General features: G+C 32.9%; 1 protein-coding gene across 1 annotated transcript; it reads right to left on the reverse strand.

The window, feature by feature from the left end:
- Positions 1-1076: 1076 nt before the first annotated feature.
- Positions 1077-22376, reverse strand: LOC150096214 (muscle-specific protein 20-like). Its single transcript, XM_090409519.1, has 4 exons — positions 22217-22376; positions 13097-13221; positions 5088-5292; positions 1077-1478 (listed from the first exon to the last, which is right to left on the reverse strand). Exons 1-4 carry the CDS (start codon positions 22265-22267, stop codon positions 1299-1301), a joined length of 561 nt encoding a protein of 186 aa, XP_090265645.1. The 5' UTR covers positions 22268-22376; the 3' UTR covers positions 1077-1298.
- Between the last annotated feature and the right edge of the window lie 2929 nt (positions 22377-25305).

A 25305-nucleotide genomic window follows, 5' to 3' on the forward strand; every position in this document is an offset into this window, starting at 1 on the left:
ATATTTGAATTTTAATAGTTTCTGAGGAGTGGCAATTTTTTTTCCAGGGATCAGTACCGTGCCGCCGTATGCAGTTTCATAAATTCTGAGAGGATAGTTGGGATATGTGGGTGTGCGCACACCCATACTCACAAGAAATGCTAAATACATGAAGTTATACTGTACTTTTAAAATTTCCAATTTCGATTTTGGTAACGTCAGTAATAACATCAACACTCAGTATTTTCTAAACAGAAGAATGGTAAGATATGGTCAGGTGAAATAGGGGAACCATTTATTATTATTATTATTATTATTATTATTATTATTATTATTATTATTATTATTATTATTATTATTATTATTATTAAGTGACATCTCCAAAGAATCCAAGTGCTCATCGACATTACTATTACCATCAACACCAACGCCATCTACTGCCAACCACCAAATAGTCTTTTTTTTTCGGTAAATTGCTAGTGTTTTTCATGCCTGATTGGACTATATGAGGGATGAAAAACTAGTTTCGGAAGAAACAAAAACCAGCTACCTCATGTGAGATCGCTTAACTTACCTTCAGTTAAAAAAATCCATATAAGATTCCTCTCGCCAAGACTAGAGAGCTATGGAGACGTTTACAGCAAAAAATACATTTTTTTATTTTATTTTACATATTAATGTATATTATTTATTATTTTTAAAGAAATTATCTAGTATTTCGCTATGGGCACAAAAATTAACACTACTATATTTTTAAATTATAAGATAAATTAATAAGTGGATTCTGCTTGTTTTCAATACAATAGTGGTTTTTGAATTTTTTTTAAATTAATTTTTAAATGTACTAGGCGGCAGTTCGTAATTCAAAAAAAAAAAAAAAAAAAAACGAAAATTTTAAAGCAGAATTTTTACGTAATGCCATTTTATATTTACCCCCACTCTCTCTCTCTCTCTCTCTCTCTCTCTCTCTCTCTCTCTCCTGCCACGGGGTCGAGTTTTAATGCTGTAGAAACTTGAAATCTTACAACGTTTGCATGAAAATATATAGAACAACAGTCTGCAATATTAGAAACTTGTGTGTAGAGAATAACAGAGGATTTACAGGACCTCCATATAAAGTTTAATGCCTGAGCTATTCGTTTACAGTTACATCGACCAGTAACATACATAAACTAACAAAGTTTTTTTGTTTTGTTTTGTTTTTTACAAATAAATCAACCAAAATTTCAGCATCGTTGTTGAAGAAGAAATCGTTCGTGATAGTCGGAGGCGGCAGTGGCGAGCTGGGTTGGGATGAAGGACGATGAGGTAGGATCATATTACATATGACGCGTATTACCGAAGTTGAGGCCGCTGGCATTGGCGCCTTTGTTGGTACCGTACTGCAAGTGAATGATACCTTCTCCTGCCCGCAACTGCTCTGCTGAAAAGTGGCGTTTGTTCTCCTCGGCCGGTTTAGGGCCGAGAAAGGGGCCTCGAAATTCGGGATGTAAGTAACACTAGAAAGAATAATGATAAAATTAGTAACACTAAATGTTCAAATATTTAATACTTATTTAAATGTTTATTAATTATTTAAATATTTAATATTTATTTAAATGTTTAATAGTTATTTAAATATTTAATACTCATTTAAATATATTAAATATTTAAAGATGATGAGTTTTAAATTTTCAGTAATGAAACTAAAACATTTTTTCTTATATACTTTTTTTTCAATAACGTTATATATTTTATTTATTCATTTCTGATTTCATAGTTTAAGACCATTTCTCAAACTAGGTGGCGCCCTTGAGGAATGCAAAGTCCGAAATCAAGCACAGACGACTAACGAAAAGCAGAAATACGTTTTAGTTTCACGTAAATTGCTTCCTAAGTAAAGGATATGAAGAAGACACAGGACTAGCAGTAATTTTGTTTATATTAAAAAAAAATCATATTATAACAATCCAGAATTTTGAATTTTAATGAAATGGAAAATCTGATTGATTGAATAACATATAACAATTATTTATATGCAGAACAATAAAGTTTACTATAAAATCAAGCCTATAAAAGCTATGCTCTAAAAATATTAAGCATATTAATATTTAAGAAAGATTCAAAATAAAAATTAAGTTTTTTTAAAGTAGAATTATGCATATTTATAAAGTCGAAAATAGAGAATAGTATTAGGTTTTATGGAATCGACAACATGGTGCTAGCCAAACTGAGACGTATAACGTGTATGTACAATTGATATTTTACAAGCATTTAGCAACAAGAAATGTATAATTCGTTGATCGATAGTTTAAAGGTGAATAAATGTCTATAATTTAATGTCGGAAATTGTTCCTGGATACAAAAAAAAACAAAAAAAAAACGTCCTTCTATTCCGCTTACCGTCATGGTAGTATGTGAGATTTTGTATTTTGTATTGATATTGCAAAATACTCGAAAAGAGAATTACATTTCAAGGAACAAATCAACAAAATATTTATCTAAACCGAAATTTATTTGTTTTCGTCTGTTGTTGCTATGGTTATTGTTTAGGATTCTGTGGAAAGAATTAGCCAATCACAGCCGACTATATACTAACCGTTAAAGTTCATTTCATTGGTTTATCTGTTTTGTGTTAGGAACAAAATCTTCCCATTTCCGAATGAGTTAACCTTCAGAAATACGAAGGAGTTCAGATTTTTCTAAGAATGCAACTCTTGTTTCAGGAATAAGTATGAGACCACTTTCATTTTATTTTTAACAGCATTTAAGGTTAGCACAACTGCCACCAGAACTTGAAGTGTCGATTATACATTTACAACACCATTCGTGCCATAGAAATCAGTTTCACAATGTTGATCTTCTTGACTTTCATAAATTATTTATGTTGTGATAAGTATCCGATGATAGCGAGATGACAAGTTTTAGAGGGCAAACCTTTCCAGAAGCAACATAGCTTTGTGCGCAGTTCTTTTCAAAGTCGAAAGTTGTCAACAGGAAGTTTACAAACCAATTCGACGATGAAAGATTTCAGAGGTGCCTCGCAGTTGCTATTCCAGATACTGAGAATTTGGATGCAAAGAAATAGTATCAACTTCTCGCTAAATTCCTCCACCCATCAGATGACAAATGCAAGTCGTAAGAACACAAATAATATTTTTCTCTGATTTCAAATATCTAAGATTAATATTAAAATATTAATCTTAGATATTTGAAAAGGATGAACTTGCTAATTTAAATCAGTCTAATAGCTCGTGTGATTGTAATTAAGAAAAATTATCACACTAAAACTTTGTGTTATTACTCACAGATTTTTCAGCGTGAATTTTTCTTATTTGATTCAAATATATCATATACACAATTGATCATCGATTATTTGGATCTTTTTTTTCTGGATTCAAGTTTAGATGAATACATTTTATTGTTCATTGCCTTTCTATTGGAAGGAAATGAATAATAAAATGGATAAAAATATGTGGATACTCTATATTCTATTAATTAGTCATTTCTGTGTTATGCTATTGAGGTCAGAAACAATGCTAAAAGTAGTTACATTTTTAATGGCACAGCTTCAGTTCACGTATAAATGAAACAGATAATTTTAGTTGTTTACAGATTTATTCTATATAAAATAAATTTCATTCATGAACTAAATAGAATAGAACATAACAGAACAAAGACTTCACAGAAAAAAAAAGTTCATTCGCCTACGTAGCATTATAGCAATATTTCTTGTAATCACAATACTAGATTGCCTGCCAGAAGAAAGATCGTTGTAAGTTCGATTTTGCTTGGTGACGGAAAGAAATTTTTTTTGTGTGGTCTCTTTTAATGGGAGTTTCAGGTGAAAAAGAGAAAAAAACAACATTAAAACCCGTAATGTTTGTCTTCCGGAAACTATAATTTTTATTGTAATCATGAGCTCAGCTTTCTGTGACAGTTAATAGTGTATGCCGGTAGGAGACCACGATTTCAAAAAATTAGTTTTAAAAATACTCTCCACTCAATCCCTTTGGAGAATAAAAAGGTGTTTGAGAATATAAAGAAAGCAAATAAAATTCGTGAGTCAGTTTTGTAATGTGCAGTTAAATATATATATATATATATTTATCTGAGATAATAACGCTAATAGTGATTCTTCTTCTTCTTCTTCTCTAGTCCATTTCCATTTGCCACTGAATGTCTCCCCCATTAACTTTCCAGTTATTTCTCTGTTTAACCAATGTCCGTATCCATGCCAAATCGTTATAGCTCACCTCTTCATCTTGTTTTTTGGCTATTTTTCCTTCTCTTATCCATCAGTGCTTACTTTTGTCGATCTTTTGTCTGTTAATATGCTAATATAGCCAGTCCATTTCCATTTACACGTTTTACAATACTTCATTGTACTCCACTCATCTCTCTCTCTCTCTCTCTCTCTCTCTCATTCTATTAGAGAGATGATTTTGCTGTTGTGCGAAGCATTTCCTCCAAGCTTCTTTTGGCCACATGCAACCTGTCTTTCTTTTATTTTTTTTAGTCACTGTCCATCCCACTTCCATAAGTGAACACATATTAAACATCTTTTTAAACATGCAGGCAAATCTTCTCATAAATAATCTTTATACATCCAAACGCATTGTTTTTTTGTGCGATCCTTCTGTTTATTTCTTTATCCATCTTTTCATTAAAATAAATAATTGTCTGAGGTAAATATAGTCATCCACAATTTCATTAGAATTATCTTCTAATTTTGGGTTTTTTCGATCTGAATTTGACATCATATTTATTTTAACTGTGTTAATTTTTAAACCTTTTTATCTGTTTTTTATGTATAGGTCATTTAGCATTTCCTGAGTTTCTTTATTTTTTGCTAAAAGAACGATATTATCTGTAAAACGCAGATGATTGAGATTTCTTCCATTGAAAACAGGATTTATAAGTAAAAGATTTACGAAATTCATATAATGGTACAAAAAATAGATTTAACTTGCAATTGATGATAATTTATATTTACATAAAACATACGTAGCTATTCGGATAAATGGCTACGTACATTTCACTTAATAAGTTATAGACTTCACCTGATAAAACTGTATATGCTGTTAATGCATAGTTCTACCGTAACAAGTAGAAATACATATACTTACGGATCTACCCAGTGCAAAAATACACTGTGTGACCTGAGGAATGTTTCGCCTTTCCCAGAGGTCAACTGTCTGAAAGATGTCCATTTCCCGCACTCCGAAACGTTTTGTAGCCTCCTGAAACTTATTCAGGTTTTCCATCATTTTGAACTGTCCTCCGGAAGTGTTGATCTTCGAAATGATTCCAGGCAGCAACTTATTCATGAGTCTGTTGAAACAGTGAGCACATTTGTTAATATTCAGTTTATTATCAGAATATAAACAATGAAGAAAACAATTCAATGAGTTCTCTATTATTATTATTATTATTATTATTATTATTATTGCTATTATTATTATCATCGTATTATTTTACATGTAAAATAAAGAAGTCTTTTAAAATTTTGTTTTATTATAATCCATTTTCTCAAGGAGAATCCCTTAATTCTTGTTTAGATAATTTTCTATATTCAGAATTATTATTATTATTATTAAAAAATTATTATTATTATTATTCTCTTCATAAAAGCTAACCTAAGCTTCGAAGTAGGTGGGATTAAATGCCTCACTCACTCACACGTAATCCTCATAATCAAAGACTGCAAATTATGTTACAAAACAGTCAGTACAGTATACAATAATAATGAAGATACAGATATAAAACAAACCAAAAAAAAGTATATGAATTTGTATTCAAATAAGAAATGCTGAAAAGAAATAATGTGCCTTAAACTGCGTGCGGTATAAAGTACAGAGCTTCAAGTGTAATATTCATTAATTGTAAATTTGTAAATACTCTGTACGATGAAAATAGAAAAATTGTTATTTTATACATAATATGTAAACATGCAAAGAAATATCTGTAATAATCATATGTATGTAATTTATCTGAGAGATTATTATTATTATTATTATTATTATTATTATTATTATTATTATTATTATTATTATTATTATTATTATTATTATTATTATTATCATCATCATCATATAACCTGTACGAAATACAGTAGGATTCTACGCTTAAAATGTTCCGACCTTTCAGAAACAACCTGGCAACGTAAATCCAATGCAACACGCGAGGAATGGAAGTGCCTACTCTGCAGGGAGAACAAAGAAACGCACCTAAGGCAGCCACCTACAGCGCAGCCGATTATACCGGAGGTAAAATCAGACGATAACTGAACAGATAAAAAATACAGGTGAGTCGTATAATTTGAACTCCATAAATATATTAATAGAAAACGGTCTAGATACTATAAAAGCCAGCTTAGTAGATCTTGTTCAAGAACTCTTTGACAAACAGAACGAACAAATAACAAAAAAAATCTAAAGAATATGAAGATTTGGTCAAACAATAATGTAGCAGTGATAGAAGCGTTGCAAACGTTAAACGACATTAAAAATCAGCATTAACGCACTAACTGACAAGCAACATGGTGAAATTTGGTGAAATTTCAATTTCACCAAATTTTGCGGATGTCTCTCTCACCAAATTGAAATTTCAATTTGGTGAAAGAGACATACGCACTCCGTCAAAAACTTGATTCCTAAATCTAAAATACGAACGTTTAAATCAGCAGCAACATAAAAAAGACCTGTCATAAACGGTCTTCCTGAAACTGCATCTATAGAAAACCTCAGAGACGTAATTTTAAAATTAGGCCATGCAATTGATATCCCCCCCCTACAGCCCAACGACATTCAGACCGTAAATCGGATTCCTAGGAAGAACAAAAAACAAGGCTTGCCACGACTTGCACCAGTCATAGTTCGTCTTACAGGTCCACAAGAGACAATCTCATAAAAGCCAGCAGGCAGAAAAAACCAGTTGCCAAAGACTTTAATGCACTGCAAGACAATACACCAATTTTCCTATCCGAATATTTAACACTATTCAACCAGAATCTGTTGTACCAAGCAAGAAAAGCAAAAACAACAACAGCAAAAAAAAATTTTTGTGGATCAGAGATACCAAGATATCCTTGAGGAAGTCACAAACTTCAAAGCCGATACACATCAAAAGCTCAGAAGACATAGAAAGACTGCCACAGTGAAAACAAAACCCTCCTAATTAGTTCAAAAAGAAAACCTCAACAAAAATGAATGTGAACCATCAAGACAGATGTAATAACACCAGAATATATCCGTAATTTCACTTTGATCAGACCTTTCAGATCATTCATTCGACCTCTCAAACATCAGCCTACTTCCAACACAGCAATCAAATCAATAGAAAATAACTAACCAGTGTCATCCTCAGATAAGCTTATTAAAAAGCTTCGAGGATGCAATCTGAGGCATTACATCTCAACCGAGATCAACAGAAAGAAAAAAAATTATGTATTACATTGAAGTGCTGTAGTTACAGAGCTAAAATATATTAAAAACAAAAATTGTAAAATATATCATATTGTTGTACTATAAATGCTGTTAAAAATGTAATCTTATTCAATTGCAAACTATAAATTATCTTCTATGGTAACTATTATTAACACATTATACAGAAAGAGGAAAATTTGTATGAAATTCAATTAAAATTATTATTATTATTATTATTTATGGTTCCCAACTATAAAAGAAGCAGAATTTCTCTCTGCAATTCATCAAATCAAACCAAAAAGGCCCAGGAATTGATCGTATCAGACCTAAAGATATAAAGCAACATGCAACTAGTTTAAGTCCTATCCTACTAAAATTAATAAATAAAATATTTAAAACAGGACAGATACCAAGTATGCTAAAGACTGCTATAATCACACTCATATACAAACATGGAAAAAGAAATTTAATCAGCAATTACAGACCCATAGCAACATTACCAATTATCAATCAAATTATGGAGCGGATCATACTGAAGAAACTCACAGCATACACTGAGATCTTTCATATTATCCCCAAAACACAATATGGTTTTCAGAAAAATAAGGGAACAACATCTCTCTTGGAAGACTTTACAGACGTAATTAATACCGCCTTAGACAAAAACAAAATTGCCATGGTAGTCTTTATTGATCTAACTAAATCATTCGATACACTCACACATCAAACCTTGTTATAAAAGCTGAGGCATGTTGGAATAGACGTGCCTCTTCACAGGTGGTTTAGAAACTACCTTCAAAATAGAAAACATATCACACGTATCGGGTCAAACCGAAGCAGAGAGCTACCAGTAACCTCTGGAGTACCACAGGGAGCTGTACTCTCCCCAACTCTATTCAACATTTACACGCACATATTAATCAGCTACCACTCAAAGGTAAGATATTCCAATACGCAGACGATACAGCAATATATATAATCCATCCACAATAACGCAAGCATAGCCCAAACAAATATGCAACATGATATAAATCTGATCATAGACTGGCTCACGAAAAACTCCATACACCTAAACTCAGAAAAGACAAAATTGATGCTATTCAGAAATCCACTGACGCGACCAGTTGATAACAAATATATTACCATCTAACATCCACTCTCCAACATAAAAAGCACACAGAACAGCGAAACCACTAAAATCACTCAGATTGAAACAATACGATACCTTTGAATTTACTTCGATGCAGATATGAACTGGAATAGCCACATAAACCATCTACACAACAAACTCCGAACAATAAGTGGCAAACTCTACAGGTTAAAAGACATAGTTCCCATACGCTTAAAAAATACAAAGCACTATGCCAAAATATACTAAGATACGCTATAACAACGTATGCTTTCTGTGCACCCTACAAATTAAATAGATTAATGTCGCTACAGTACAAAATGATAAAACTAACCTTTTGGGAACAAAGAGAAAATAACGACCTTATATACATTGCAATGTCAGAACACAAAATACTGACAGCAAAACATTTATGTCACTATGCAGCTTTGCTACAACATTATTTCGATGCCAACTACAGGACAGTCAGAAATACATACCGTATAACAAGACCTCAGACTACTAATTATATCACATATAAATACAATAATCAGTACGGAAAGGCCACGCGAAACTCTACATTCCAGACATGATAAACAAATTACCTTTTGAATACAGAAACCTTACAAACTACAATAGCCTGAAAAGAGCTCTAATGACATACTATGATCAAGAAACACGCACCTAAAATATCATACAAGCTTAATGAAACACAATGTATGCCTATCAGACTCTTCTATTCTCTCCAATTTATTATGATTATTATTTTGCTTCATGCACAAAAAATTTTGTTATATATACAGATTATCAAAACAGTGTGTATGTACTGATTGTGGACTTTTACATAATATAATTTCTCTCTTTAGAGAAAAAAATAGAGAACTGTGACGTAATATTTATGCCTTTTTTTACTTTTAAAACTAGTAATGTTTATGAGAAATTGAAAACAGTTTAGCAATACTGAATACAGTATGGTTTTTTTTTTTTTTTTGACTAATTTGTTTAAACACTCGAAGAAAGAGAATACGCAATATCCAGTGATGATAACAGAAGATAACAAGCAATAATGTACCTCAGAGAGAAATTCCTAAACATGGTAGCAATCTTAAAACCCGAATAACATCTAAAATAGACTGGAAATATTCAGTTCATTCAGTCTAAGGATTTACTCGATAAGATGTACGAAACTAGCCCTTAATCATTAAACAATATTTTTTTACCCGGTTACTTAACCGGTCAATTGTGAATTGTCCATTATAATAGACATTTGACACTACGGAAACCTCAATTCAAAATCAGAAAATTATTATAATAGTTACAAGGAAGTTTTATATTGTGGCAAGCTCTCTCAGGATTTAATCTTGGTTAGCCGAGTTGAGAATACACACTACACATTGCATACGACCTATGACTGAGCATCTGCAATGATCGCCAATATGATACCCGTGATCTCCTTTGGCCCCGCTCGGGCAAACGAAGTAGCGCTAGGTCTGTCCGAGCATTACTTCGTTCGCCTTGCGTTCACAGCGGCCGTGATTCCCGAGAGCTATAGGGTATTCCCACCTTATGTGACCGCTAATTCATAAGTAGTATAGAAATAGAAGACACAACACAACATAAATAAAAAAAATGAATTTTAATTAGAAATAGATTTTTTTAAAATTTTCTAGTTTTTTTTTTCCTTTTTCTTTTTTTTTGGGGGGGGAAGCAGGTCCCCTTGACCCCCAACTGGGTGAGCTACTAGTGGCAAGAATGTCAAACATGCAGCATACATTTTATATTATGGACTGCTTGATGAATAATTCTATCTTGGCCAAAAGCAAAAACAGGACACGTCGCATAATACCAGGATGGCCTTGGTATTGCACTCGGTGATGCTGGTAGTTATAACACAAATATTTTAAGACCTTCCTTCTATATTAATAAGCATTTCTATAAAGAAATGCCAAAATAACAATAACTTAAACGTTTAGTCATCTTGACACACCAAATTAAGTAAAATTGTTAAGGTGTGTAAATTAAAGACGCTAATAAAAATTATTCAACTGTAAAGGGGGGAAAAATAAATATATATTTTCAAGGAACTTATAATTTAACACAATCCTTAGAATCATGAAATACCTCTTGTCCTCCCACTGAAGACTTTTATTACTATTATTATTATTACATATTTTAATCCGAAGTTTGTTTTATGTACAACGAACGCGAATGTTATGCTTTTTCTTCATTCTGTTATACTTGGAAACGAAAGAAGTTTATTTCGACATTAATAGGAAACTAATTTCCGAAATGAAATACAACCGTGCTCTTAATTTACAGATATATCTCCCATTTACAATTACAAATAGCCGCATTAGTAGCTTAATGTAATGGGTGCAGCTGCTGTTTGTTATTTTCTGCTTTCATTTATGCAATCCTTTAAACTGAAGTGACACATCTGGCTCCATTATCATTATCTAAGAAGAATCCTGTAAACATCGCCTTTACGTCGGATCCTGCTGGGTGCTGTTACTCAACTTCCTCTGGACAACAGCCAAAATAAGTGGCTTGTGATATATTGACAGATTTTAAAAGCAGGAAGCGGAAGAAAATTTCAATAGCAGTTTTGGGAAGCCCGGTAAGTTCCTCATGATGAATTAAGAAATAATGTTTTTTGTTCATTCTTCTTGCTATTATTATCGTTATTACTGTTGTCACAATTATAATATGGCATTAAGATGTAAATTATTATCGTTATATAACTTAAATTAGTGTAAATAAGATCTTTAAACTTCAGGGGTATAAAATGCATGGAATAAAAAACTTACAATCACATAAAATCACTGTTTGTTTTATTCTTTTTAGAGGAATACCTTTTTCTAGGAATTTGGAATCGGAATCAGCATTGAAATATTTCTTTCGATTCGATTCTATTTTAGTAGAAAAGAAATCACACCCAAAATCAGAATGAGTATTGCCTATTTGTTATTATTAGATCATGTTTATATTTGTTAAAATATAATTTTAACAAATATAAACATGTATAAATATATACAAACTTAATTTCTATATTCTTTGCATTAAAAACTGTTTCAGGAATTCTTAAAAAATAAGGCATCCTCTGAGATGATCATTACCTTTGAAGTCGGAAACGATTCAGTTTAGCTAAGGGATTGTTTGATGTGTAGGTGGGAGAATTAGGGTGTTAAACAACTGGCTTCCAGAATGACCTTATTACTGTTCTCTGTCTAACGAGGTCAACCATACCAATAGTTACGGTAATTGCTAGGTTGTCAAGGGCTACGACTGGTATATCATCCCTTTCAGATATAACAGACAGAAACAAGCTACTAAGTAAAAGAACCAAAAAGCGAATTCTGAGGTTTAATCTCGTCATATTCATTTAACTTCCAGGAAATTAATATTTTGAACTGATTTGAAGCTCAGATATAAACTCGGATATAAACGATCCCATGGGCCGTCCTTGGATCGTTTATATCTGTTTGCAAATGCTGCACAAGCTAAGATAAAGAGGACATTTTGGAATTTGTAACTAGATTGAAAAATAACATACCAAAAGTTTAACTATTATCAAAGTAACAGTTTTCGTTGTCTGAAATAAGAACAATGCCACTTTTTTTTTATGAAGGTAGTTTTAAATATATAATGAACATTAATATGGAATAATACACGAAATCTATGTGCCACTGTAGCCTTGCGGCAACGTTTCTGATTCTATAATGCTCAACCTCCAGAAGAAAGATCGTTTATAGCTCAGGTTCGATTCTAGTTTGCCACTACAGGTCTCTCTCTCTTTTTTTTTCAGAACTTTTTAAGTCCTTTTCCCGAGTTAGTTGGGTTTTTATTTTTGGATATCAGGCAAATGAGTAACATTTACAGCTAAGGATAACAAAATTTCAGCAGTTGACTTTCTTCTCAAGTAGTTAATTAGGGATAAAGAGTTCCATCTACTCCGTTCTGGAAATAAAATATCTTCAAGGATTTATTTTGTTTAAGTATTTTTAAGTAGAATCCCCATTATCTGTGATATCATAGTTTGCTCTGAATAAAAAAATAAATAAACCTTCTAACGTCTTTTATTTTCTAAAGAGAGTAGACGATATCGTTTTAATCTCAACTAATTTCTGAAAACGGCCCACCAGTCTTTGCCCTCAACCGTCGCTGATAGCAAGCTCAAGACTATCGGTGATTTCATCGGCTTCCGGAGAGGAAAGTGCAACAGACAACTACCTTCGTCTAATGATCCCTAACTCTAAAAGAGTATATGTTATTGGCCAAAATAGCACGAGTTGTCAATTTGCTTGAGTTGCTGTGTTAAAAATCCTAGTTTCTAGGTGAAAATCGACTTGCCCGTATTAAAGATCGACTAATTTGGAAACCGACTGAAAAATCTCTGGATTTTTTTTAATAACCTCGACATATCATATAACAGAGTTTAATAAAGGTTATAAAAACAGTATGAGCGAAAGTTTCTTAGTTCATTAATACCTTAAAAGTAACAGCTAAATTAAAACTGGGGAGAATAATATATATTACAATTTTGCGCTCATTTCCTTTTAATTTGATTTAATGAAATTTGTTGAAAAACGTGAACATTACTTACTTGCAAAGCACTATGCCATCCCTTAGAACCTCTTCATAAGGTACAGAAGGCAACCGCTCTCCAAGCACTTCTTCTATCCATTCTAGCACTTCTGCTTCTGACTTTGGATCCCGTTTGGCAGCGATCTGAATGAAGAAATAACTTCCGTTTCATTGAATTCATACGTTTTAGTAGAAAAGTAAAAAAAAAAAAAGAAAAAAAAAGATTATTATTATTACAAATACCTCCTGAATTAGAGATCCATCGTTGAAGGTGTGTAGAGAAGATGCCTAATAGGCACAATATCTGCTGTACCTTATCTCGAACTAATTCACCATCTGCACACTAATCAACTCACCAGGACGTATTCTATCCTCCCGACACTGCTTGTAAAAAGCAAAAAAAAAAAAAAAAAAAAACTGTCGCTCACCATACATTTTTCATGATTTTCAGAAATGATCTCTTTAGATGAAGGACATGGAAGAGACGAGGATAGAATTAAGTCTGTTCCCACTGCTTTCTCTTCCTCAACCCTTTTAAAAATATTCCCAGCATCCTCACCTGGTATTTGAGGGCAACTTATATATATATATATATATATATATATATATATATATATATATATATATATATATATATATATATATATATATATATATATATATATATATATATATATATATATATATATAAGTTGCTCATTTCCTTTTAATTTGATTTAATGAAATTTGTTGAAAAACGTGAACATTACTTACTTGCAAAGCACTATGCCATCCCACTATGCCATTACCAAGTGAATGATAAATCAAGAATGATACTTTACTCATCTTCACTCCCCCAAGTTTTTGCCAAATATCAAGAAAATCGCAGTTAAAATTTTAATTAAAATTAAACCGGCCTAGGTGGATAAATAGTGAGACCGAATTGTACTGTTATCCATGTTATTCAATAGGTTTTACAGAATCTTATCCAGATTTAGCTGGACGTCTATAGACGTCCTTGCCGGTTGGGGGTGAGGTTAATGAAAAGCAAGTTCTGGCATATAAAATATACTCGTATTATAGATTTCTTTGACAGATTAGGGTCGCAAATATGTGGAATGGTCTTCAGTATACACAGATAATCCGAATACCTTGCTCTAGAGCAGGGGTTCCCAAACTGTGTTCCGCGGAAGGTGATTAAGTGTTCTGCGAGAAGTTTTCCTGAAATTTGTCATTTTAGTTTTCTAAGCATTTTTCTTGAATAAATATTTTATAGTGGAAATATTCTGAGGAGAATAATATTCGTGAATATGTTGAAAAGCTCAGACCCAGCACGCCTATTAACGGTATCGTTAATTTTCACACATCGAAACCTTTCAACATTTGAAAAAGGGAATACTGCTGTTTAAGGACCGATAGTAAAAATTGCCTGCAAGCGGATTATAACAATGGGCGGCGTATCATTTGTTCTCAAAACTGAAAGAAATAACATCTATGTTGCAAATGTTAGTGACCAGTCAGCAAGGAAGTATAAAGAAAATTTTTCCACAAAAATTGAAGATCAAGGTAGTCTATATCCGGTTCTCAAATCTAGTATTATTGAATACTTTCTTCGCAAGTTCTTATTGTAGGGTGAAAGTTTCGAAACCGTAGTGCCGTGATTTTTTTAAAAATAATAGGCCTGCAGATTTAAATTTTAATATAAATAAGAGACATGGGACTTTGTCTAATTTTGGTATTAAGAAATCTCTTATTGAAGGTGTTTGTGACGCAACAGATAGTGAGTCATCCACCACCAGCCTACAAAGCGATCTCCAGGATGTACAAAAGGAGGAGAAAACTACCAGCACACAGGAGAAAAAGTCTGCATTCACTCGTAAGTACTTATAATAATATAATAAATTTTTGGTGATCAGAATGGAATATGTCAATGAAAATTAGCACAAATTAATTTAATGATGTTTATGTTTAATTGAGGTTTAATTAATCAATAATTAATTAATGATTAATTAATTACTAATTAATGATAAAAATCAGCTAAATTAACAATTTATTATTAATTTATTATTTCTGTTATCGGAAAAGTTTGGAAAACGCTGCTCTATAGAGCTTTTTTTTATTTTTTTATTTTTTTTAAGCCACTTCAAGAGCAAAAGTAAAAGTTCGATGAATTTCATAACCGGTGTGGGATTCGACCTCATAGCCAGGTGGTTGAAGAGAGGCCAACCAGCCGCCAATATATAATGATTATGTAAGTAAGAAGTGTCGAACATGTCAGCATCGTTATTACGTTATTACAAGCATGTATATAAAATAGGGGAAATCAGCTAAGAGCTTACACAAACCAGTTAATACGCGTGATGATGAAGCGACTGGTATTCATATCCGTTTGGCTACAACGATGATTACCCATCCATTCACTTGCCTTTTTTTTTTTTTTCCTTCAGTACTAAGAGAGAGAGTCTATCTCGGCGTAAGATTTCTGGATTGGTCCGACTCCCCAAGCATGATTTTTTTCGTTGCTGTTCTGTCCCTATATTTCTTCCCTTTATCTACGTACCCAGCTATATTTTTCTTATTCTTTCCCCTTCTCTTTCAATTCCAAATAATATTTTATTTTCTTTCTTTTTTTAATTGATTCCATATCCTAAGGTAACGTCTCATCTAATTCACGAGACGGAGAACTCCAATATCTCTTCAGAATTGAGTTTTGTCAAAATGTGCACTAAAATCCATTGAACTTCCTGATACTTTTCAGGTATCCTACGATGATGAGGACTAATTGCTGACACCAGGGCCAGATTAGATCGCGCCTGATTCAAACAATTAAATATCGCCCCTGATGGATTATAAGAAAATCTCCAATTGATATTATATTTTGTTTTTATCGCAAGAGAAACATTAATGCAAAACGATTACATAATATTATGAATTCAATATTTGCTCTACGGGGATATCGCACAATAAAACTGTTTATACGCTTTTCTAAATTTAAATTATAAACTATGTCCGCCTGTATCGATATAGTTGCTAGACCAACCAATCCTTCTTTGGTCATTGCTGTTCGCAAATAATTTTTAATCAGTAAAGCTTGGAAAAACTTCTTTCCGTTACTTGCTACGCTAACAGGAATTGTTAGCAATGCGACGGCGCTTACCGCAATATGGCTGAACGAGCGCCCTTATTAAGCCGCGCTATGGACAGGATGCCTCTATGTTACACCTTGTCGACGGTGCTGGCTGATACCCACGCACACACATACACACAAGAAATAGTTATTTTCCTTACTGTCTGTAGTGAACGCAGTTGATCTTGACATTTATTTGGTCTCTCTCTCTGCTGCTATCCTTTAAGCCACATTCTGAATACTTTCTGACCTCCTGCTTCCACCAAGCTGAATACTTGCCTTGAGTTCAGTTGCTACTACTGCTTATTTACCCCCCCCCCCCTTTCCATTGGGAATAGTTCTGTAGGAGAACGCAAATGGTATATCGATGCAGAAGCTGGAACTAACGTCAGAGCATCTTCGCATTAATTCCATTCTGTGAGAAGAGCAGCTGAGAAGTAACCGGATTACAAATTATATCAAACATTAAGATTACATACTAATGTGATCCCTATTTCTTGCTGTAGATCTATACGCATCCGAAAGCATTTGCTTTGAAAGAACAGTACAAAAGTATCCCAGACACTAAAAACTCCTTAATATAGGATTGGGGGTCAGAGATCTTCGATGGATCCAGCGAAGGCTTTAATGAGTGTTAAACAAGCTTCGTAATCTCCAAGGGCACATCCAGAGTTTGTCACAGTTACTCCAATGGCAGTTTTTTTTTAGGTTGTCCCTAACCACGAAAGACTATTTGTAAAACTGTAGTACCTTTTGTACAGTGGGTGGTCTAAGAATATCTTTTTATCTATTTTTATCAATTATATATTTTTAAGCCGCCAATCTCCCACATAACGACAATCACAAACATCCATGCCCACGGCGGGATTCGAACCCGCAGCCAGTTGGCCAGAGAGCGGGTACTCTCATCACTCTGCCAACCAGGCATTAGAGTAAAATACACTATTGTGACAAACTTCGCGACAAACTATGATCTTTCGGCTCTTTTAAAGGTTTAAAAGAACCCATGATATCTTTCTGAGCTCCTCTCCCTACTACACTTACCAATTCACCCCCCCCCCCCCCACACACACACATGCAGAAGTTACAGACACGGTCAGCTAATGGATGAAATAGCGAACTGCAAAACTCAATAGTCATAACACAATTAGTCAATAAATAAATTGGCAATGTAAAAAAATCCGTGCATAAAGGAATAGATTAATTTTTTCTGCAGCTACTGCCTCATAGGCGTGGCGTTATTATCATAATTGATGTTTCATTTTTCTGATATCAAAAACGATATGATTCGTAGGTTGTGAGAAGAAGTTTTTACGGGGTGTCAAACAACTGCTTAAATTATAGATTAATGTTTGGTATGTTAGAGGAAAAGCAAGAAAACTAATTAAAGTCAAGCAAGGTTGGGAGTCGGTAACATTAAAAACATCAAATGGATAGAAAAATCAATGCTGTTACACTAATTAGTTTTGATAGGAAAGATTTTTTAAAGAAAGAAGAATCATTTCCTAAAAATAAGTAAAGTCCGTGGTATCAACTTTCTTTTAAAGTTGTACTACAAATAAAATGAAATTATCACATCTACTTTTAAGTTTTAAGAAGTATTGAAATCTTAAGATTTTCTCTGAACATATTTAGTTTTTGCTTTTACTGAAAGGCCTGAAATAAGATAATATTAGATATGCAATGTTACGATCACGAGCTCTTGCAATCCTTTAAGTGCAAAATTCGTAATACCAAACTAAGAATCTCCGAAGATTCGGTGTTTCTTCATTTTTAAGACTACCCTTATAAGACAGTTTCAAACCGAACTATTGTTTATCTTTAATTAGTGGCAGGAGCCTGTGATATTAGTATCTTTCAAGTTGAAAGCTATAAGAAATATAAGGGATTCATTGTTATATAAAAGTGGTTCCAATACGGACTGATATCACTGTTCATATTGCACTAGAACCTGAAGAACTGAGTATTGTAGAAAAGTATGTATCAACTTCTGAACTACGATTTTGTACATTGATGACGTAGGTGAATTTCGATCGATGAAAAAAAAAAAAAAAAAAACAGCTGGTCAAGTGTTTATTCAAAAACTTACAATTCATGTTTAATAATAGAATCTCGAAAATGTCCTCGTCCTCGATACAGAATGCAGTGCATCCGCGTATTGCGTATATAGAGCAACCTTGGGACAGACTAAAATGTGTTTAACTATAACCAGCCGTTGCAGTTTACTGTGTCAGACAGATAGAATAAATTACAATCGCTGATGTTTGTGTGTCGAATTCATTACGCACTCCATGTTTTATTAGGCTAATATCCCTGCTGAATGTTGACTCAGGAGGTGTGAATAAATGATATGGTCTGTTTATTTGCAATGTTTCTGATAATATGCAAATTTTATTATCATGAAAATAGAGTACTGTTCAGATAATATAGCTTGTAAATTGCTATTCTTTAGATCATTTTGGGTTATTCTTTGAGTGTCAGTGTTTCTCTAAGTCGCTAGCGTTCAACTTAGGGGCAATGTGAAACATTGCGACTCTAAATATGGCAGTATGAGACATAGTGACGCTAAAAATGACACATGGTCATTAATCATGATAACAAGTGGCACTTTTTAAAGGTATCGAGTCTTCGCACGGTTGCTCATATCACTTGGAAAGAATTGGTTTTAAATCCGATTGATGACATGAGATGAGAACTTGAACAATAAGTCAACTGAAAATGTGTTAGCCAGTCTCATATAAAGATAATAGGGTTTTTCTCCTGTAACAATGGTTTCTCCTCTTACAAACTTCCCCCATGAACACACGTATCTACAGCCATAATCCCACTCATATGAACTTGAAGAATAATAAACTAACTGAATTAAATGTCTATAGTTTTCATACCAGACGATTGAGACTCGGTAAAATCTGTGCTGGTATATGTTCTATTTGTTTTTGAACGAACTTTTTTTGTCGGAGTACAAATAATGCTTCATGGTTTAATCATTTATTGCAAAAAATAATGCCTAATAATAATAATAAATACGAAATGATCATTATTTTCATAATAAATCAGGGAAGCATTTTTGGTTTCACCATTTTTCTGCAACCGTTTGTCGTTATTATATTCAGATGGTAACTTAACCATTTTGGGCAACATGATCATAATGTGCGGTATACAATGGACGTCCAAGATGAGAGTGGATAAATGATGTAAAGAAATGAAAGCAAATAATGAAAACTTCATCAGACACCATTGAACATCGAACCCATGGATATTGATGATGGTGATTTGTCATTATTGTTTGAGTGATATTAACAAATAATTTCGGTGTTTTTACAGTTTTCTCACATGGTAATTACTCGATATACGGTTCACCTGCCGTTTTTTTTTTTTTTTTTTTTTTTAATTTTTAGGTCGATTTAACTAATGTGATCTATGATCTGGAGTGATGTCATCTTTATATGTTTTTGCAATTGCTTTTCATTGTTTTTTTATTATCTTTTAGATACAAAATGTTGTATGCACGTGTTAATATACTGCATTTACACAAAAAATGCTCTCATATGATCGAAGTGGACGAAAATGAAAGAAAAACCTCAAAAATGCTATAATATTTTTTTTTCGGGGAGAATACATGTCGAAGTCTGATAATTTTCGATAATAAGAGATCCCTGTTTCCTCATAAATATATATTTGTTGGAGGAAAATTATGCTTCTTTACCAGATTAAAAACCTGTGTGAAAATCTAGTTCTAAAGCGTTATGCATTTAAGGCTATATCTTTAGAAGTCTTTGTATGGCATTGTTTCAAATGTATGTTTAATTTAAGATAGTTCATTATCGTAACGCCAATGAATTTTAATTAGATTTGTTTATTGCTAGACAAGTCAGATTTTTTTTTTTCTAACAGAATTGTAAGTTTGTAAAATGGTTGCTATTCTAGATATACCCTCAGAATAATCATAGTGCTTCGACCATCAATCCAGTAAAAAGCATACTAAAATATTAAAACACTTATCCTCTCTTTGAGATATCAAAATAGCGATACAAAATATTGCAACGCACTAAGTTGTGTATAACATATATTAGTTTCGTGTGTAGATAATCTCTAAACTTTATTCTAGAGACCAAACATAGTACTTTCTTTTTTTTTACAAACGATTTCAGACCTCCAGGCATGGTGCTGGGCACATCGAGAATAAAAATCATCTCCTACCTTAAGACAGTTACAAACATTCGTACTATATGTTGTGGGACGTGGATTTGAATTTGGCCTACATAGCGTGAAACTGGGGACCAGAAATGCTATTCATTCTGCCAACTAGGCTAGCAATGTGCACAGTGCTTGATCTTTACTGTGTTCTCATTAATTAAGCCTATTTGAATCTATATCGGTTGTAATGTAGAACTGAACATTTTACGTCTTCTATTAAAGTTATTTTCAAACAGGCGAGAGAGAGAGTTATCTTTACGTAGCTAATAATCCTAAGCATCTTGGATTCTTGTTTACTTCAAAAAGTATTAAAAAAAAAACCATGTATGATAAGTGAATATATTATTAAATGGCCTTCAAGTAGGCATTTCCGGGAAAAAAAATACAGTTCTTGTATTTGGAAAGTATTGAAGGTGAGAGAGTTAATTTTAAAGCATATTTGACCCAGAATTAAATAGAGCAGAATATTTATGGCGTGTTTCTAACGAACTTTTGAATCAATCTTTCGAAACTCAACTCCGCACATCATTCTGCGTGAATTTTTATTTCTTTCTGCAGACAACATAAATATACACGCTCTCCAACGTATTATCCAGCTATAAATTAGGTTCAGGTATAAAGAATTTCTAAAATCGAATGATTTCTTTTTTTTTTTTTTTTATGGTTTAGAATGCAAACATCAAGGCAATTTCATAAACAAGGCTATGAAGAAAAAGATATTTGAAAGCACAAACTCAGCAAAATGTTATTGATAGCAAGGTGAATGAAATGTTTTGAACTAATATTAGTTCAAGGTTATCTTTCATTATAATTAAAAGACATATTCTTCCCTTTTTCAGTAGTTTTCATACACGAGAAAAAAATTGCTTCAGTAAATGCATATTTTGATCTAAATGAGATTACTTTTAATACAACTGTTAATAATCTTTTTTTTTATATACTTTTGACAAAGTTTAACTATATATTTATCCATCGAAAGATATAATTTCATTATCGACTCTAGTAGAAGTAATCTGAACGACTTTTTTTTTCAAATTACTTTAATTGCAACTCGTACTCACTAGAGAGCGCTATTGCATGTCCTAATTAAGTACGAGACTTCAGAACTAGCGCGAAATGGGAATTAGAAATATGATCTGCTGCTCGCCTTCCCAACTTGACCTTTATGACATTTCGTTAAAAAAAAAAAAATAATAATAAAACTTACTGCATTTAGCAACTAAATGCAGCCCAATTCGTTTCTTAGAGACTTTCTTCCATTCATCGGGAAGAAAGATCAGAACTGTTAAAAATATTAAAGTTATCTGTGATTTTTTTATTCTTGAGATTTTATCGATTTAGATATTAGCTTGCACTCGAAACTCCTAATTTTATAGGGCATTGTATAGGACAAATAAATATGGGAAGATCACAGTTTATTAAGAATTAGATTTCAATTTATTTAAGGCGGTGTTCAAACAGAAACTTTATGGTTAGTCTTATGCTGTAGTTATATTTTAACACGGTATGCATTTATCTTTTTCGTTGAAAATATAGAACTATAAATCATTAAGCGTAAGGAGAAAGCTATCGTTTGATCAGTTATGATTGGTCGATTATTATCCTTGATAGCTGGTTGTTGTTATAAGTTACACTGGATGAACTACGTTATTTTTATGTGCATTTTTGCTACTCTAAATTCCTCTAAACGATGTCATTAGTTGAAATAACGAGCAGTTAATGTGTTGTCACGAGCTGCACGAAATATTATACCATTTCAGTTACTGTTAATATTTATCACGAACAGCTTATTAAAATGGTATGTAGATATATTAAAATTCTACTAAAAACTCTTACCTTATTAGCGATCTGAGCACTCAGTCCATAGGCAGGTCCACGGTAGGCCATGATATTTGGATGCGGAGATAACAGTAAGGGTGAGAGGGTGGTCTCCTGTACCTAACCCGACTAACAGAGCACTGAAGCGCACGCCAGAAGAATGTAAGATTCTTCACCGAGCCAAAAATATCACTCTCCTCCCACTGACTCCCTCATCCTTTTTGAAAAGTAGTCTGGGAAATTTTGAGGCGATGACGTAAACCTTTCTTCCAAAACAGGAGACATCTGAGTCTTCGGTGCCGGTTTGATTTACAAGACCCCAGTCCACCTTTTATGTGATGATGGACAGACTATCGTTAGTCCGAATGTTTCAGGTTCATAAACGTATTTCAAAAGGTGGATATCCAAAATAACGTTAGGCTAATGTAGGAAATATTCATGGCATCTCATATGCCGAAAGAGGAGGTAAATTAGGTAATGTAAGGGGGAAGGAAAGTTAAATACAAAGTTGTACTTAGATATGCGTATAAATATCAAGTAGGAAAAATGAACCTAACGATTGCACTTAAGCGTAGCGAACTAAAATAAATTCTATTTTGATATGCAATTCTGTAGGGATAGAAAGAAGTCAGTGACTGACTCTTTCTGTCGACGGATAGCATTAAGAGAGACAGCTTGTCACCTTTAAGAGATTCAAAAACCTACGGAGGAGGTACAAGGACAACTTTGATATGTATATATTTCACCATCAGCTGACTTAACAGTTAAGTGGTTTAAATAACAAATATGGCCGCAAAGAAAACAGTTTGGTAAACAAACGCAATTTTGACATTTTAAGTTTTTCGAAATTCATTTTGATTTTAATAGTTTCCAAACTGATTTTATATATTAATACTCAATAATAATAAAGACACATAAATAAGAATCCTGGAGAACGATTTTCTAGCATTCAGAAGACACTTAACTAGTCGTGGGATCCAAATTGGGATTATTGCTCTTCAAATTGGTCATAAGAGCATTTCATGAATGTTAAGAGCCTCTTGAGTAAGAAATATATAGTTTTAGAAGTGCGTCAATACGATTCAGGTGGTGGTGGAATGTTCTCCTTTAACCTTCAAGTAAAGGCATATGGTGCACATCATCAGGATCAATTCAATACCCTTTTTATATTAAATGTTTGGCAATAATTCGCAAATTGAATATAATGTTATAATAATATAACAGGCTAATATAATAATAATAGCATTAAGAGAGACACCTTGTCACCATTAAAAGATTCAAAAACTTACTGCATTTCGTGAATTATTTATAAAATACAAATGAAAATGTCAGTGCAAAATTCTGGTTACTGGTTTTCTTTGTATAATGTAATAAGTAAACAATAATGTAATAAAATTTAAACAGGGTGGCCGATAAGTCATAAAACATACCATAGAAATGGCCCGTCTTTGTGAAATAACTGCATACGTTTTTTTAACATCGCCAGATTTTTTTGATTAGTTATGAAAAACCACATCACATAAATGCCTTCCGTTTTCGGCTTCACAGAAACGGCCCTTTCTACGGATTGTTCCATGACTTATGGGCCACCCTGTGACCTACTGGCCATCATGTATATTAATAGTTTCGAACCAAAAGCGTTGATTTTTTTCCCGCTTATTATAAGAGCAACCGTGTTGGAAAATAGTTCCAAGTGTTTAATAATGTTTACTGTTCCAATACTTCTCTCCTCATTGTTAATAATAATAATAATAATAAAGAAACCTGCTATAATAATAAGCTAACGTATTCGCTGATTTATGCCACGAGTTTACTTTATTGGAAGTATACAAGAGGGAAAAGCCACCTGTTGTAGATTGACAATCTGACATAAATCTCCAGGGAAACCTTCAGCTTGTGCCAACAATTCTTCAATGTCACTGTTCACAGTCGAACGCGCCGAGTTGCTAGTTAATTTCCACTATATGTGGAAAGGTCTTACTTTTACATGGGAATATGTGTCGAGTGTGGATTGATCGCCAAATGAATGTATGATTTCCCCAGCCCTTGTAAAGTTAAAAAATTGTTTAGCAGTAAATATCACATTATATTCAAGTTAATATTGCATTTTCTTAAAAAAGTTGCCAATATATATTAAATCTTTCATCTCACAAGTGATATGACAAGCAGCTTTAAAGATACCGTAGACTGTAAATGTACAAAAACTGCTCTTGAAACATTATCTATCCAGAAATATTGGAAGTGATCCAGGATTGAATTTTTGGGACTAAAACTTAACTCTTCTCTTTTGGTTAATGATAAAAAATGCTGATGGTTTTACTGACAACCAGAACAACCTTATTTAGTTCGGTTTATCAAGAAAATAGGCATGGAAACCTTAGAAAATGAAGCGTTTTAGGCTTTGTTCAATATTGGAAATCTTTGATTATTATTGGGAGGTATTTTCATTTGAGCGCTCTTTAAAAAATCGAAGTGCACACATATTATGTTTTTATATACACTCACTGGAAAATGCTACCCATGGCCGCAGTTGGAAGGAGTTTGGCTTCCATCGACGATTCAAGGAGTATGTTCTAGTCATTGGGTATTCTTTCTCAAAATGCAGTTTTGAGATATTTATTTGCATAACATTATTTTCGAGCGCATTGGTGGCACTATTATGAGTCTTTATTTCCCACCAGAGACAGATGGGAAATAAAGTCAGACGATTATATCAACAGATGTTGGGAAGATTTTCAAAAGATTAAAGAGAGGAAGAAGGATAAGGGAGGTTGCCTGGAAATTAAAGGTGTGGTAATTTTTTTTTATTTGCATGATGAAGGGCGGGTGATAAAGAAGAAGGTGGTGACTGTGCAGAAGATGAATCAATTTAAGAAGGCCGAATCAAGGTCTAGGTTCAAAAATAACTAACCTTCTTATCCTTGGTCATTTATATTATCTTTGCTATATTTTTACATTATCTTGACGACCTTTTTACATCAGTCATTCCTTATCACTCTTCCCAACTTTTCATCACTCGCAAAAATTGTATATCTTTATCCCCCCCCCCTTCAGTATCATTAATACGCATATTAAAGTAATAGTTGTCACCCAAGGGCAGTCATCTT

The sequence above is a fragment of the Typopeltis vanoorti genome, chromosome 19 (genome assembly GCF_054136105.1).
Source record: "Typopeltis vanoorti isolate ZY-2024b chromosome 19, IOZ_Tvanoo_1.0, whole genome shotgun sequence".
Taxonomy (NCBI): Eukaryota; Metazoa; Arthropoda; class Arachnida; order Uropygi; family Thelyphonidae; genus Typopeltis; species Typopeltis vanoorti.

Excerpts from the sequence above, each read along its gene's own strand:
- LOC150096214 (XM_090409519.1), bottom strand. The coding sequence starts at position 22,267 with ATGGCCTACCGTGGACCTGCCTATGGACTGAGTGCTCAGATCGCTAAT. Across the intron at positions 5,293-13,096 it reads GATGGCATAGTGCTTTGCAA|ACTCATGAATAAGTTGCTGC; the intron begins GTAAGTAATGTT and ends CTGTTTCAACAG. Across the intron at positions 1,479-5,087 it reads TTTTTGCACTGGGTAGATCC|TGTTACTTACATCCCGAATT; the intron begins GTAAGTATATGT and ends TATTCTTTCTAG.